General features: G+C 48.3%; 1 protein-coding gene across 1 annotated transcript in view; it reads left to right on the top strand.

Annotated features, from left to right (window-relative positions):
• LOC119464588 (zinc finger protein 691) overlaps positions 1–13856 on the top strand; it is a 43610-nt gene extending 29754 nt beyond the window's left edge. Inside the window, exons 6-8 of the mRNA XM_037725615.2 lie at positions 3895–3990; positions 5221–5392; positions 10383–13856. Of these exons, the coding sequence (XP_037581543.1) occupies positions 3895–3990; positions 5221–5392; positions 10383–10959 (845 nt within the window). The 3' untranslated portion in view covers positions 10960–13856. The remainder of the gene's footprint in view (positions 1–3894; positions 3991–5220; positions 5393–10382) is intronic.
• The last annotated feature ends 3574 nt before the right edge of the window (positions 13857–17430 follow it).

The raw sequence follows: 17430 nt of genomic DNA, 5'->3' as shown, positions 1-17430 counted from the left end.
CCTGTCCCAGGTGGTCAAGGCGATGTCCTGAGGGGAGGAGTTGGTGCAGCAGGCTTACAGCCACAAGGCTGCCGAGCTGAGCCTGCAGCAGGGCTGCCTACTCTGGGGTTCCAGGGTGGTGATCCCACAAAGTCTCCGGTCCAGGTTCCCGCAGTTGCTGCACGTGGGTCATCCTGGTGTAGAAAAGACGAAGATGGTGGCCCGGTCTCACGTTTGGTGGCCTGGCCTGGACCAGGACATTGCTCACATGGTGTAGAGCTGCCAGGTCTGCCAGGAGCACCAGCAGGCCTCACGTCATGTGGAGATCACCCCCTGGCCATTCCCACAGAGACCCTGGTCCCGCTTACATGTGGATTTTGGGGGTCCATTCTAGGGCCACTACTTCCTGGTAGTGGTGAACACCTTTTCGAAGTGGGTGGAGGTCCTACCTGTCACCACTCCTTCAGCAGGCGCGACTATTGCGGCGCTGCGACAGGTCTTCGCCGCCCAGGGGTTGCCGGACGTCATCGTGTCCGACAATGGCCCCGCTTTCACCAGCACAGAGTACCTGGCCTGGCTGACAAAGAACGGAATTCGCCGGATGATGGTTCCGCTGTACCACCCTGCTTCAAACGGTGCAGCCGAGCGGGTGGTACAGACAATCAAGGACAAACTGAAAAAGTGTAAGGCTGGAGATTTGCGGACGCAGGTTGCCCGGGCACTGTTTCAGTACTGGACCACGCCCCACGACGTCACTGGCCGTGCCCCCTGTGAGCTCCTGCTGGGTCGGATGGTAAAGACACCCTTGGACGTCCTGCATCCGACCTCCGGTCCACAGCGCTCCTGAAACAGTTGAAGCAGAAGCTGGCTGCTGACAGAGGGTGCCGTCCCGGGCCTTTGCCGGAGCCGGGAGCTCCGGTCTTCACCAGGAATTTCCGTCCTGGTCCACCCTGGTCCGCCGGAGAGGTGTTATCTCCTGCCAGCGCCTCATCGCTGCTCGTCCGCATGCCGGACGGGAACACGTGGCACCGGCACGCCGACCATGTTCGGCCTCGCCTCGTGACCGAGCCTGCAACCTTGGGCACCACTTCAGAAGGCCAGCCCGCAGGGGGGCCAACGGCAACACCGGTCGCTGCCAGCGAAGCACCAGAGGCGGCAAGCGTCGCTAGTTGTGCAGCACCAGTTGAGCCACTACCAAGTTCGGCGCCATTTTCAAGGCCGGTCACTGCTGACCCTCCGGACGGAGCTCAACTGGCTCAGGGAGCACCCGGCGTTGCCACACCCGGATCGTCAACACCTGTGCCCAGGCGGAGTACTCGACAGCGGAGGCCGCTGGACTGTTACTCGCCTGGTTAACACTTTTTGTTTGTGTTGTTTGCGTGGACAAACAAACTGGGGGTAAGGGGGTGTGACGATCGTGTGACGTAACCCCAGCCATATTTTTAGTTGGCCTGCTAGGCTCAGTGGCCCGCCGAAGCTCGGGGGGCAACATTGGTTCACCGCATTGAATAAACATCTCGCGCGAGCACAGCTGCTCGGCAGTCAGTCATCGTTCATCACCACCACGCTGCGCGTCGTATCTGGGATGGGGGTTCCTCGGCCCCTCCCCTTTCGTTCACGGTCCGGGGCGGATCGTGACAGACGGCATTGTTTTTTTGATTTTGCGATGCGCCTGCGGCGTGTAGCGCTGCAGCGTTTGGCAATGTTGATCGTGATGGCATTCTGAACTCGATGCGCATGTTTGCTTAAAATGTTCAAAAAATATCTGAGGTGGTTTAGGGGCCCTTTAACACCGCAAAGCTCTAGGTGTTTGCCTAATGCACTTTACTAGAAAGAAAAATAAGCGCTCCTGAAAATGAAGCCAAAGTGTTATTGTTGGTCAAAAGCATGGAAAACATTCAGTGAACATCATGCATATGCACTTTTTCGTGTTCGTAAGCTTTTCTGCCTAACCAGTCGGTGTGATTAGTAAAGCGACATGAAATCACATTTCTGATGCACGCAAACAAGTTTATCGTACAATGTAAACATTTGTGGGATTGCGAAGCCATAGATCCCAACAAAGAATACCAACATACGCTGGTTTATCTCTTCAGAAAATAATGAATGTAAAATGCAATACAGCAAAGTCTTGGGAAAACATCAGCCTTGTTAGTGATGCAGCAAGTCTGGTCGAATGGTCCTAGAGCGAGCAGTTATGTTTCCGTGGCACGCAGCCTACTTATAGCTTTCAGTTTTTACGAGGTTGGTGGTGTGCGCAGGCGTTGGAAGGTGTGTCTCGCTGGACGAAGCGATGACGTGGCAAAGCCTTCGGCAGAGCTATGTGTGCACTTGTAGCGATACACAATAGCCACACCTTCATAGGAGTGGAAGAACTGTGTGTTAGGTGCAACAGCTGTGCGCTAGTTCATTTATGCATGTACATATTGAAAACCGGAGGACCATTAGAGTTACAGAATGGGTGCCAACGCAAGGGAAGCGCAGTCGAGGATGGCAGAAAACTAGGTGGGGTGATGAAATTAGGTAATGTGCAGGCGCATGTTGGGGAATCGGCTAGCACAAGACAGGGGTTAATAGGAGATCGCAGAGAGAGGCCTTCATCATGCAGTGGACATAAAAAATTGGCTGCTGCTGCTGATGATGATATCAAAATTGGCTAGTTATGGGATCGTGAATCCAAATGACGCCGAGAAACGAGCACTCTTTTGTGTTCACCTTTGTGTAGATGGGGGCAGGCGAGCACGCGTCTCCTCCTCTAGCCCAGCCATGCTTGGAGGTCATCTCTGGTGGGTGCAAAGTTCGGGAGCCGAGATGGCTGGTGGCTGAATGTGTGCTGTCTTCGCGTGTGCGTAGTGCTAGAGTTCGCATAATTATACAAGTTTCGGAGACGTGTTGAAGGGAGATGCCACAGAAGTGTTTGCTCCCCTTAGTTGGTGCTTTCCATCACGCCAGTGTTGCGATAGCGTGTGATCATCGAGTAAGATCGGTTCTTTATGGAATTCTTAAGAGAGACTGGTTTGATGGACATATGGTGAAACCATTCAGCGATATTGTAAGAGGTGCTCGGGCAGAGCAATTGCTGGGCTTGATCGCCAGGCTAAACCCGCCTGTTGCTACAATTCACCACCACCACATCGGTTCCTGTTTGTCTGTGCGTGCGTGAGACCATGCTTGCTGATTTAATTAGTAAGCGGATATTTACTGCAATTGTACGACCGATAAAACTACGAGCCTTACTTCGTGCTGTTGCGTAGTACTTTGCTATCACATTCAAAACTGTGAATTGTTTGTGATCACTGTTGATGGGTGTCGAACACTGTGTGAAGCAGGCGAACATGCGGAAATGCATGTGGTGCACTGGGGATGGCCTGTACAACTAGTAATAATGGCACATTCGATGGTGGTGCTGCCACCGCAATTTGCTGCGCCCCCTTTAAGTGCCGCACGCTTCCTATGAGACATTGCAGATCAAATAGGACGCCATGTTCACACCCTGCTGACCGAGGTTTAGTCCCTAACGAGTGCAGTGTCCCTTTTTTGTATTTTGACGATATAATAAACGAAAAAGTGGCAGTTTATTGTAGAAGCAACAGTAGAATTGTGCTACAGTGGTGCGTTTTGCTGCTTTCTTGCACCTTGAACTGTTAAAAATGGCTCCATCATGTATATTATCACGATGCATCTGCTTGGATCTGGCTCACAAGAGCTGCCAAGTGTCTTGCTTGCAGTTTCCGAAGACTCATTAACCTGAAAACTTATTAGCCCGAAGTGCGACTGTAAACTATATGAATGGTTGCAGGTTGTGATTTGTTATTTATGCATTTCTAGTGACAGAAAGCTAAAAAAGTTGTATGCAGTATCTGAAACAATTTAATTTGTTGTCAAGGTAACATTTAATGCTGCTACGTTTTACAGGTAACATGCCTCCAACAGGACCGTTTCCAGGTAACGCCACTGGACTGGATTCACCAGGCTCTCTGCGTTGCTGGTGGGATCCATCCGTGATCAATAGTGCGTTGCATTACCATTTCATTTTATTGAAAAGACTTGCCTGCGAGACCTAAAAATTGTCAGGAGAGAGTGTCCAACTCTACTGTACTGGTGGACCTTCTTCTCTCTCTCTCTCTCTTTTTTTTTACATATTGCAGCCACATTTAGGGCCATGGCAGGGAAACTTCGAAAAATGCGACAGGTCATCTTTAGGGTAGAACACCCCATATGTGCAATTAATTGACAGTGTCATGTCATGCTGCTGTGGAACTGCTCATTAAGGTCATATGAACTCTGATTTAAAGAGAGAGAAAACTTTATTCAACATGGCCCCTGTCCGGGACGCAGAACTGATTTAGGTGTATGAGCCAAAATTACGTCGATGTTGCCGTAGCAGAATGCGCCAGTGTTGTAGTCTGCCAGGAAATTTTCATAAAATATTCAGGGAAAACCTGGGAAAATCTGGGAACTTGAATATGCCAAATTAGCAAACACCAGTGAAACTTGCTATGAAGAGTTACTGTGGTTGATATGGCAGTTCTGTCACATCAGCTAGATTGCTTGAAGAGATGGACACTATTTGCAAGGTGAATTGCATAGTGCTGTTGTATAACTTCAAAATTTTAGCGATAAATAACATTGTGAATAAAAACATTTTAGAGCACATGACCCACTTACATAATTGCGGGAACCGCGGAGCCTGCATTTCGGTGGAAGTGAAATGCAAAAACACCCGTGTTCTGTGCGTTGGGTGCACATTAAAGAAGCCCACGTGGTCAAGATTAATCCAGAGCCACTCCACTATGGCGCGCCTCATCATCATACCTTAATTGGTTTTGGCGCGCCAAACCCCAGAATTTAATTTTTTAATTGAATACAAGCAGTCTGTTTGGCAGATATCCTGTGCTTAGCATCAGTATCAAGAAATATAGCCTAATCTTCCGCAATGTCATCTGTCGTAATGGAGGCTTACGAACTGTCACTGAAGGGAATGCTGTCATGCGCTGGTAATGTGCGTTCCCTCTGACAGTGGACCCCATCTGTACATTTCTGGGATGAACCAGAAGAACACTTGTGCAAAAAGCAGCATTGTTTCAATCGGGGACAGAAGCAGCCAGAGGACAATGAACGACAGAGCTTTGCCTTAAGTTTCATGGCTACTGTAATATATTGAGGCTGTGTAGTTGCTAGCAGTCATGCATGGAATGCTTGCACTCTTACAGATGCATACTGCCCCTTTTTACATTCCAGAGTTGAAAAACACCAAAATCGCTTCCAAGCCTGTGCCGGTCTTCTGTTGCGAGATGTGCGGCGATTGCTTCTCATCGGTAGAGCACCTAAACAGGCACAGGCTGTCAACACACGCAGAGAAGCCCCAAGGCAAACATCAGTGCGCCCTTTGCCCCTACTCTAGTAATAGTAGGTAAGCTGGAACAAGCTCTTTAGTTCATTGAAGTAGGCTTGTGCGAATACAGTTCAACCTGGATGTAATGAAGTCGATAAAATTGGCACCTAACTTCGTTATGTTGAAAATTGTTTACAAATAAATTCGACCTTTTACGTAAAGTAGTAAAGTTTATTACCCTGTTTTTACACTAACAGGGTAATAAAAATGTCGAAACAATTGGGCAGTTCGAAAAAAAGAAATTTTAATAGCAACATCAATACTTCTTTTTGGACGAGTTGGTTCATCTTGAAGCATGTGGGTAACAGTTCAAACAGATGACCACAAGAAGGGAGACACATACACACAAGCACTAACTGACAACTGGTTTTATTGGCAGGGATAGCACACCTTATAATTGCCAGAGTGAAGCAAGGGAAAGGGACAAGCAGCGCTTGTGTGTGCGTGTCTCCCTTCTTGTGGTCGTCTGTTTATGCTGTTACCCACATGCTTTAATAACATGAAAGTCAATTTTGTTTAACTTGAGAGCTGGCAACCACTTTTACGCTTTGATGCGGCACCAATGAAGTCCTCTTCAACACAGTCGCATGGCACATGGAAAGCCAAAAAAAAAACAAAAAACAAATTCAGGTCCAACACAGTAGTAATCGTAAAAGAAAAGCTTTCACATCCATTCTGCCACCACAACTTGCCTTAGGCATGGCTCAGAGTGGTATGACACTGAATGCTACGTTCAACAAACTAAACTGCTCTCCACACAGTCTGATCAACGCAGCATCAAAACCCATTGGATTTGCCCCATAAAAAAGGTTCTAATTGAAATTGCATTAAAGCGATGCGGTAGCTGAATTAGTAAGAGCGTCGCATGGTGACATGTGAAGACGTGGGTTCAAATCCCACCTGCGGCAAGTTGTTTTTCACGTCTTTCATTTTCTTTTAATTTATTATTTCTACATTTGAAATCAATCAACACAAGCAATGCACCCTAAGCTTTTCTTGGTTTCATTGTCTGCCGGCTTCACCTGGTAGGGATTTAAAAAAATCGGGTCCCTCGATTTCCCTTCGTCTCGTTCGTGACCTGAATACCATCACATTGTAGTCACGTTACGGAATGACAAATACTGCCTAGAGTTAAGTTGAGAATCTAGCTCTTTATTGGGCAAACTTGTCCCCAGACTAGTGGCACTCAAATCACAGTAACAGTGGTGAGCGCAGTTGTCCAATATGCTAAAATGGGTCAAGTATTTCTGCTGTACAGTGAAGCCTCGATATAACGAACCTCGATTTAACGAAATTTGCGATGTAACTATTTTTATTTCCCCATCTTAGTTCCATTGAATTAACGAAACCCCGATGTCAGGGTGGGAAGCGAAATTCTCGATATAACAAGTTTTTCGCTGCAAGTACAACTTCGTTATATAGAGGCGTGACTGGGTATGTACCTGGCTGATCATACATTCCAAAGCAGTTGCTAATGCTCGGGTACCTTTGAGGATGTACAGTGCTCACGGATTGAAACGCGACAATTTAGGCCTAACCAATGCGCATACTTTTGTTTCCACCGGCGGTAGTTTGTGTGACATCGGTGCAATCTTCACTCGTACGCTTAGATCAGAGTCCAAGTCACTTTTCGTGACCAGATTCGAAGCAATAAGGCATGGTACTCTCGAGTAATTGCACAGAAAGAGCGTTCTACGCAAAATTTGCCAATCTGTGAGCAGTGTACAACACTATTTGTGACGTCCACAGAGTCTGATCAGACCCTCCTCCATTGCTATAGAATTCACAGCAATGCTCAAGAAATTACGGGTGCTATAGGCATGTCTTGCACCGAGCGACGATTGATAAACAGTGATAGTTCGAGGAAAATAAACGCCAGCAAGAAGTAAGACAACTGTGCATGGCAGAACTGATAAGGTGTCCCCAAACGGGTGTGACCCGGTATATTTAGGGTCCTTCGTTTTTGGGTTTAATAACTTTTGGAATTTGGGGGGTAAAAATCAGGTGTTAAATTTAAAGAGGGAAACCGGGGAGAAATCAGTTGTTATTTGTTGTCTGGCAGGAAAATTGGGAGATATTGTTGTCTGGCAACCCATTGTTTGGAATTTTCGTGCAATTTTTTACAAACAATTAACACAAGCAGTGGTCTTCCTTTGGATACAAACATTCTATTTAAACAAGCAAAATCACTCACATGAACGTGTAATGGCAAATAAAGCTGCTTGCAGAGCATATTTCTGTTTTGTCAACAGCGCAGACATGCTGAGAACTGCACGGCCTTTGCTCAACGCATGTGCACATGTTCGAGTTGCGAGAGAGAGAAATCTGGCAACTGCGCCTAGCTACTACGGAGGTCCAGTTGCTCCGTTCATCCTTGGCCGATGGCAATGCGTGCTGTGCGAGAACTGGTGCTTAACCTTCGTTCAAAGGTGATTGCAGTGGCTAATGCAGATACTGTAACGGGGAAGCATACAAAACAACAAATTCGCAGCAGCTCTGGGGCCACTAAAGCACCCTCTACCTAAGCCCTCACCCCTGCACTTCTGCAGAAGTGAAAGGGGGAAATAACATTATAATGCAAATAAAAAAAGAAGAAAACTAAAAGGAAAATAAAAAAACCTTTTAACATGCTTTCGAACGCCTGACCTCCCAATCATGAGCGCAGGGCTGTCGCCGCTACACCATGAAATAGCAAATGGGGGGAGAGCTTATTCCGCAGTATTTATCCGTGGTTGCGTAGTGGAGCTCGGCTAGGGACAAACTGGTGAAAGCGTGTCTGTGTTCGTAGTATTCGTATTACCTAGGCGCAGTCTCCACGGTTTTCTCTCGCAACTCGTGTATGTTCACGCCTGTCAGGACAACGCGGCATGTCTGTCTCAAGTCTGTGCCGTTGACAAAACGGAAACATACATTTGCAAATCATGTACATAACAACATAGGTTTAAATATTGGGAAGTAGAATGTGACATGACCACAGAGTGGTGCCTATGCACGGTAACTAGCAAGAGCTCAGTGTCACCAGGACGGGTGTTGTAATGGTGTAAGGTGCCCTTGTGAAGCACAAACATCCGTAGAGAAGGGTAAGGGTGTGGAGAGCTGAGGCAGTCTAATAGGCAGAACAAATGAGTCGGGGCACTATTCGGTAGCTATGTGGATGAAGTCTGTAATGGGGAGAACGAAGGCTTCAGGTTCATCGTCCAGTGTGTCAGGGGGATCGACTGGGTGTCGAGACAATCAGTCGGCGTCTCAGTGAGGTTGTCCAGATTTGTAGAACACAGAAATTGTGTCTTTTTGCAGCCATAGTGCCCAGTGGCCAAGGCAGTCCAGTGGGGTCCTTAAGCAAAAAAAAAAATGCCAGCACCTCCACCAAATATGTTAAAGGAAGGAACCATATACAGAGCGTACATTTACAAGGCAAGGCGCACAGTGGGCTTCTTCGACGTTCGGTTTTGTCTCACCACGCCGCAATGTAGGCCAATTTAGGCCAGTTGCGTGAGGCTAAACCAAACGTCGGCTTTTCGAATGCGTACAAGATAGTGGCCCAGCTTGCCCTTCTGCATCGTACACCCTCAGCTGCCCCGCCTCGTCCCAGCTGTGGCAGTAGCCTAGGACTGTTCTAGCCCCTTAGTGTTCTTGTATATGGCTCCCACAGGTGGCTCTCTACTGGAGCCATATGCAGGGATACTGTGGCCCTAATGCGTCCTTTATATGGCCCTAGAATATGGCCCCTGCTGCGAGCAACAAGGTGCGGTGAAGTAGCCGGCCATGTGCAGTGCGGAACTAATACTTTATCCATCCGGATGAGACGGCCGGAGCAAAACCTGCGCGCACAACCTTGGGGACCTTGTTTCGCCCTAGCAGTGGCAGATGATGGCACCATTCCGTTGCAGCGGAACTGAAATTTTTTTAGTGGCGTCACCGCAGATGACATTCACTCTAAATTTATTGTGGACAAAACTGGTTAGTGTTGCCTGAGTATGTGGTATTCCAGTGACAACAATTATGGCCTATGGATACTCTGTGGACATGTACGGCCAATAGATGGATATCCTAGGGGTGTGTCGAGTACGTCCTGCAGGCATACCTCATATGACCGTTTTGCTGCACTTTCAGTGTCCTGCAAACAACCCTTGCATGTCCGCGAGTGACATTATGGGTAAATGCTGCATACACTTTATGAACTTGCACCAAGTTTTTTGTAATGTTTGTCTTAATGTTTATTATGGTTGCAGCACACTCTGTGTGATGGGCACAATGGGCACAGCATCCGTGCATCAAGAACATATACATTGTGTGTTCACGTTAGGCACATGCACATGTCTGTGGTAGTGCAGGAAACTCTTCATTCTTCTAGGCCTTCTGCAAGCGCAAGTGGCTTATTGAACTAAATGAAGTTCTCAATGTAAATTGCGTTAGAAAACTCGCAAAGTACAATGTACACATGAGCTGTGGACATGATAGCTTCAGATAGTAATTAGAACATGTGAGAAAACATAATTCTGTTACAAGGAAACTCAAAGATAAAGCCTCACTTGGAGGGCAAAAATTCACGTGTATGCCGAGAAAGGTCTAGGTGGGATAACATTGGCACATCCGTGGTAAGATATCCGAAACACGTCTATGTGCAATATCCTTGGAACATACATGGTAGGATATCTGAAATGGAGTTCTGCGGATTTCCTATGTTATCTGAAATGGTGCATGAACATTGGGGCATGATTCGGATGTCCTTCGGACAAAGTGTTTTCACTGGCCTTAGACCGAACTGATTGCAAAATGATAACTCTATGCCAAACTTGAGCATGAGCTAGTCAATTATTTAGCAGGAAAAGTCGCCAGTGATTGCCAGGAGCGTTGTCCTGCACGTAAATTTCTTTGCTGTTTTCTTTTTTTTTCTCTCTTTTTTTGTGTGTCTTGTGCAAGTCGGCGCTTTTCTTGCATCAAAAATCAACTGACTAGCTTGCAAGCACGTACGGTGAATCACTCCAGCAATCAACCTTATATGCAGGTATGATGTGGACGCGCACGAGCGGACTCACAATGGCGTGAAGCCATTTGTGTGCCACCTGTGCCAGAAAGGGTTCGTGCAGCGTTCCCAGCTGCACGTGCACCTGAAGAGCCATGCCGGCGAGAGGCCGCACGAGTGCCTGGAGTGCGGCAAACGTTTCGTGCTCTTCTCGCACCTCAACTACCACCGGAACAATGTGCACGGCAAGGCCGAGAAATCCCACGTGTGCCCGCAGTGCGGCAGAGGCTTCGTCCGGCGCGCTGTGCTCGGCCGGCACATGCTGTCGCACGAGACTGAGAAGCCGCACGTTTGTTCGGTGTGCGGCAGGACGTTCTCGCGGCTCGACAACGCCAAGACCCACCTTCGGCGGAAGCACCCGGAGTCTGACGGAGACATTTACACCACGCCCACGGCGAACTTGTCAGAGGACGCGGAAAGCTACGGCACTAACTTAAACGAAGGCGGACCTTCCGAGTTGTATGAAAGTGCGACCTCGGGAATGCGTGGTGGCGCTGCTGTTGATAGTGGCTTAGAAGCGGCGGGCACGAGCGGCTTAAGTACTCTAAGCAGACCTTAGCCTATTCGCTCAAAAAATGGTGTTGTAACGGCAGAGACCGTGCGCAGAACAAAAAAGGCACATGTGGAACGCAAAGCTTGGAACAAATTTTTTAATTTGCTTGCCGTCGATTCTCATTCAAGGTGGTGGAAAGAAGAGTGGATGTTCACTGCGTCTGTTTAAGCATGCTGGTCGAAGTCCTTTCTTGTTTACCGATGTGCGCTTGAACTTTTAAGCGCCAGCCTATGTTCATTGCTCGAGAGGCAGGAGTAGGTATTAGATAGCAATTAAACGGTGCAGAGACCTGACACGGCCCAGGGGCCGCAGGTTTCGGAGGTTTATGGCACCTCTTGGATGCAAAGTGTTCGCGTCTTTTTTTACCGTATGAGGCACGTTGTTGCAGTTGGCTGCTTTAGTACTGTGGGCAAACGCTTGGCATGTCCCCCACGGAAGTGCCTTGTAAGGGTGTACGGAACCTTGTATGCAGGAAGAGCAGACCATACGAGGAGTCTTCAGTACTTCTCTGTCCACCGCTTTGGTTGATGATCATCGGCGGTAAACTGAAAAACCTTATCAATCTGGCCTTTCGAAGAAATTCAGGCAGACAGAGTTCGTCGCAGTTGCGTTAACCCCCTTAGTTAATTTCCTCACTTTGCATAGTAGAGCTGGAAGTATCGACCTACGCAAAAACGAAAAAAAAGGGAAGCCCCAAATATATTGTTTCCGTATGGGACCTCAGGAGTGACTGGTCCCAAACTGTCGGCAGCACCGTCGCACAATCGCGACGTCGCTCTTATGTCCTCACACACGGCTTCCGACAACAGTCGGTGCGCACAGCCCGACCTTAGGGGCCATATGGCTCAGAGAGCCGGTGATGCTATTCCTGTCCACATTGTCATCGCGTTTCATCATTCTTTTTTTTCCCGTTCCTCCTACTCTCGTGCAGTGTGGAGTTTTATACAATTACTAGAGGGAACTGTAGCCCTAGTGTCTGCGGGAACTACAAGCAGGACAGTTCAGCCGGCATGGGAATGATGTGTAGTATAGTGTAGACTGCTTATGACATAAGTCGCCGGAGTCGCGAATATTTGCACTATAAGCGGTGCCGCACTATAACCAAAACAACGATTTTCAAGCCCAGCACGTATGCAAAACATGTAGACCAAGCATGTAGACACGCTTTGTACTATCGCGTGCACATCGCAATTACGTTTTCGCTAGTGAGCTGGCGAAAACATCATCGCGATGTAGCCGGTGCCCTTCAAGTTCGACAGCTTTGCATCGACTCAAAACAAAACAACTGTTTGCCGCAAAAAAAACGTGACCGCTATCGACGTGATTATGAACGGCGACTTCGCGGTGCTGAAGGCACGTGCCCGACGCACGCACCGAGTCTGGACGAGTTAACTACCTTTCGCTGCAACAACTGCAGTCGAAACCGCGGTTGCTATCTATGCGATCATCGATGGCGACTACGCAGTTTTTTAGGCACGCGGCCGACGTGCGTACCGAATAAAAACGAAACTACTGTTCGCCACAACCGCTACGGAGAAAACAGCGGCCGCTATCGACGCGATTGTGGATGACGACTACGCAGTTATGAAAGCCCGCAGCCAACGCGGTGCGCGGCGGTAAACGCAAGTATACAGGCTTTAAAGACACAAAAAGGCTCGAAGTGTTCTGGCGTTGCTGTCATTCACGTACGATTTCAACTGATGGCTGTGGCAATGCGGACTTCGCCATTTCGTTTCGGTTGGACGCTAGTGCCGTTCTTGCACTTTTGCGGCGCACATTTGCGGCGTTCCTCGCTCGGAGCTCGGAGTAGTCCGAATTAACTGATGTGCGGCCAAATAAGTCCGAATTAACGAGAGTTTGATTGCATTCAATAATGCATACGCCGGCCAGGAGCACGCACCTTGTTGAGAAGCGTGCTCGCAGCCGCCCTTGTCGGCGAGATTCTCCCGCGGAAGCCGCATTATAACCAGTATTTCGTCTCACGCGGCTGCACTGTAAGCGGTATGTGTATACATGGAGTTCTATGGGAGGGTAAACGGGAGTCGGAAAAGGCCGTGTTGTAGCCAGTTCTGCACTATAAACGGTTACGTTATAAGTGGTCTATAGTGTACATGGATTTGCCTAAACTTCGCTCTTCTCGCTTTAAATGGCGTGACTTTGCAAAGTGATCATTTTTAGGAAAATACTGCATTACAAATAATAAATAAATGTTAATAAAATTGTGCGACGGCAGGATTCGAACACAGGACCTCTAGCACAGAGGCCCAATATTGAAACCATTACGCCACGGATGCATCGACAAGCGGAAACACTGAAATTAGCAACGATAATGCGTTCTTGCGGAGTCTTATTACCTTCTGCATTAAAAAAGGAACGTGTAAATTGCTTTGAAATTTAGTCCAATTTAGGCCCAGATAAAGCATAATAAACAGAGCCACAAGAACATCTGAAGCCCCAAGCACGAAGATCAGACAATCCATGTACTACCTATCATTCCCACTGATAGCTGAACGATTGCAGTGCCAGAGTTCCCTATAGTAATTGTAGGAAACTGTTGTGCAGAGCACAACATAGTATATAAAAGTGTTATATACACCACTTGGGGTTTAACAGTAACCCTCATTATCTTGCTTGCGTTTTCTTTCTTGAAAACACTGCGCTCGTTACTTTCCTGTAAAAAATTATGTCGCGCTCGTAAGGCGCATGTTGTTCGCGACCTGCAAGTGCCAGGTGCGCAGCGTTAAAGAAAGGAAATGCGCGCAAGATAGACGATGACTGGGGAAAATGCAAGCTCCAAATGGTGCAAATGTTTTTATATTGTGTAGCAGGGCATTGCACACTAGCTCTGCCTTTCATGTAATAAATTCGTTCCTGCGTCCTTGTACACTGTCGAAATCGGCTGTATTGTTTAATGTATGATGTCCAACGTATGCACGGACGCATACAAAAGCCACCAGTCCACGCTGTCAAGGTGGTTGGACAGCGAAGCTGTAAACAACTAGAATGATTACCCATTGCGACGTTGCTTGAAATTATTCACATGGTGACATTCACATGCACTTTACCTAATTATTAGCCTAAGACGTGTCAATGGCCTGCGACTTGGCTTGCGCTTCTGCTTCGTGCACCTACAAAAAGTGGGCCAGAGAGAAGAAATTGGACGAAGCTTAAGCTTCGCCTTTAAGGGTGGAACGTGATAACATTCAAAGATCCCTGGCTGCTTATCAGGCTTGCCGGCAGCTGCAGCTTTCTTTTTCTCCAACTTCGCCTCTGCATGTGGCTGCCAGAGGGAGCCTGCATGCAATGCTTTTGTAGGCTGCCGAGGAGGCGAGCGCCATCTGGATGGTATTTTTGCAAGGAGGAAACCGCGCCGCACCGCTGTATGCGTGGTATAAATGCTGGAAAATTATTGTGTGAGCATTGCTTGCTTGAGCCATGCACCATCAGAATTGGAGGATGCTTAAGCTTTGCCTTTAAGATTGGAACGCGACAGCATTCAAAGATCCCTGGCTGCTTATCAGGCTTTTTTCTCGTATATTCAAATTACATTCCGACGCTATCATGTCTGTAGGTTGTAGTTAAGTCATACTTTACGATTTTTCTGACAGATTTTACTTTGAGAAATTCAACTACTTTCACTAACCCCTTGCGCCACGCGGAGGACGTGTGTGGTCGGGGTGGTTCGGGATTAATTTCTCCATCACGGATACCACGGACGCCGATGCTTATGCCGAAGCTGACACCAACGCCGGATTTTCTGCGACACGGGGCCCTTAACGCTATCGCGTTCACATGCACCTAACCACACTTTCACCGCTCCTCGTATGCACACTGCTCTTCAGGAGTCCTCACTATACATGGCCTTCCCATAGCACTGTCACAACGCAAATAAGTTGCTAGGTTCTTTTACATACGAAAGTGTAGTTACGTCACACAGCTTTGTATGCCACAGTTGCCACTTCTCGGCACCTGCAGCTTATGCGACCGTAATCTTAATTGGGAAACGCTAGCGACGATCGATCTGCGCAAAGGCGAGCTTTCTGGTTAATTTATTTTCTCCCCCGCATGGTCAGCGCTGCCGCGGATGTGCAGAGGCGAGCGCTATCTGCTGGTGCTGCAAGGAACCCACCTGCGCATGCGGCACGTGCCTGCCGCTGCGCAGGGTGTATGCTATCGTACAGACTCAAGCGTGGATGTGTGTTTGTCTGTAGTTTCCGCTTTCTTACGGCTTCCTCTTGCGTGAAAGTGTTATGCAGTGGTGGTACTGTTGTTCGTTACAGGCAATATAGTGTTGTAGAATGCTATGCGCTTGCTACTCTCCTGTGAAGAATACTATACCACGCTGACATGCATGCCGTTCATGACCTGCACCGTGCACGCAGCGTTAAAGAGGTAAGGCACGCAAAATAGTTAACTACCCAAAGTTTACGAAGCGCAAGCTGCCGGGCGTACAAAACAACGCATAAAGGTATACAAAAGAACGCAAGATAGGCGTAGGGGCATTGGGTAGAGATACTGTATATGCTACCATATGCGCCCTTTGGTAACAACATATACAGTAACTAGCATTGGTTGAACAGTTGGGAAAGGAATGCTAAAAAACACAGGGACAGACACATAGTACACATGATGGGCGCTGACTTACATCTAGTCTTTATTGCCATCACCCGTACATTTATATGGGCCATACTCGCCCAGCTAACTACGAATTCACTATGTACGCTTCATTCTGAGCACGCGTGGGGGGACGAATGACGCCAAGAGCGGAACTAATTAAACAAAAATGTAACAACTAATGGAAGTTTTGCCTCAACGGCGTATATAGAAACCATGGGAAAAAAAGTCGCAGTTTCGCCCGAAAGGTGAAGCATCGATTGCGATAGCAAATTGGTAGACTGCTATACGAAGTAAGGAGAGCAGTTTTATCGGCCGTACCAACTTGTGAACATTCGCTGACTAACTAAATTAACAAGCATATGCGTGGTGTCACGCGCACACAAGCAAACATGAACACATCTCACTCGATGACCGCGCACACTCGCTGTCGGAATGCTGGAGTGATGAAGCGCGGGAGCAGCACCGAGCGAATTGACTTTCGTGCTGCCTCTCGCTTCAACGCTAACTAAGCGGCGAAAGCAGCGCACATCGCAGATCACTTTCAAGATGGCCGCGCCATACGCAGCATGCCACTGCAGTAACCCCCCCCCCCCCCCCCCCCCCCCCCCCAGTTCAATTTGGCGCTCTACTTTCGACACATAGTAGATGTGTACTATGTGTCTCCGTCCCTGTGTTAGGAACGAAGACACGGTTGGGAACGCCGGGCTGGCTAAAAAGCCCGGCATTCCCAACCGTTCGACCATGAGCCAACTCTCCCAAAAAGTTTTGCTTTTAGCATTGGGTATGCAAAAACGCTTGGGTGCGCTATTTCTAAAACTCCGTGCTGTTTGGCCGCAAGATAAGCCGCAAAAAGTGTAAAGTTTTCTTATAGTAGTACATTCGACTGGTTCGTGACTGCGCTACAAATCGGTTTGCTGCGGTGCGCGCAGTCATCCTGACATTGGTGGCAGAGAAAGCCTGCCTTCCCCGAGCAATCGGAGTAGCCATGCTACCAAGATTCTGTCGGATCTCGGTCGCGCTCTAAGGTGGCGCACGGCGCTCTATGAACTAGCCGGTTGGGTTCTGTGCGCTAGATTTCGACTAGCCGAGTATCAAGCGCGCCGCGAGATACGCTTTAGAGTGCTCGAAAGCGACCAGTCGAATGTGCTGTTTTAGAGTGTTGTATCAGCTCTGATTATTCACTAAAGCTTAAATTATTCACAGGATGGCTGCGCCCTCTGGTACAACTAGAATATCCGGTTTTATTTTCTCACTGTGCCATGTGCGCGTCGCAATACGCGGAAGATTGCCCGCCATCTACCTGTTGACGCATTTTAGTAAAACACTCTACATTTACTTTCTGCGTTGGAATTGGGGTGTAGTGAGAATCTCGACAATCCCGTCCGTCCTTGTTTGGCATTTGTTTATCCGTCTGTAAAATCGGCGGGTTAATGTTTGTCGCCGCGAGGGAAACGCTCGCCGTAGGAGGAAGGCGCCTGCCTGGATGTGGAGAAGAGTATCGCCACATTCGCGCCCTTTCCGTTAGTGCTTCGACGCCGCGATGCACGGAGTACATGTTCACGGCGTCCATACGCTTGCGCGTAACCCGCCTTCACAAAGTGAAGCGTCACCAACTTTTCCCCTCTAATTAGCACGCTCCGTCTGACGCTCGTTGAGCCTGCTTTCCCAGCTTGTGGGAGGGCGTTCTGATTGGACAGTGCCATGGAGTTTCTTACGGTGACGTAGCGGTGTAATTGAAGTGGCGCGCCGCGGTGCTTTTGTGTAGATCAAGGAGGATTAAAAAAAAAATGTCGCAGTTTCGCCCGAAAGGCGAAGCATCAATTGCGATAGCAAATTAGTAGAGAGCTACACGGAGTAAGG

This window comes from Dermacentor silvarum, chromosome 9, assembly GCF_013339745.2.
Source record: "Dermacentor silvarum isolate Dsil-2018 chromosome 9, BIME_Dsil_1.4, whole genome shotgun sequence".
Lineage (NCBI taxonomy): Eukaryota > Metazoa > Arthropoda > Arachnida > Ixodida > Ixodidae > Dermacentor > Dermacentor silvarum.
Note: the sequence above shows the minus strand (reverse complement) of the source record. Positions and strands in the feature narration are given on the sequence as shown.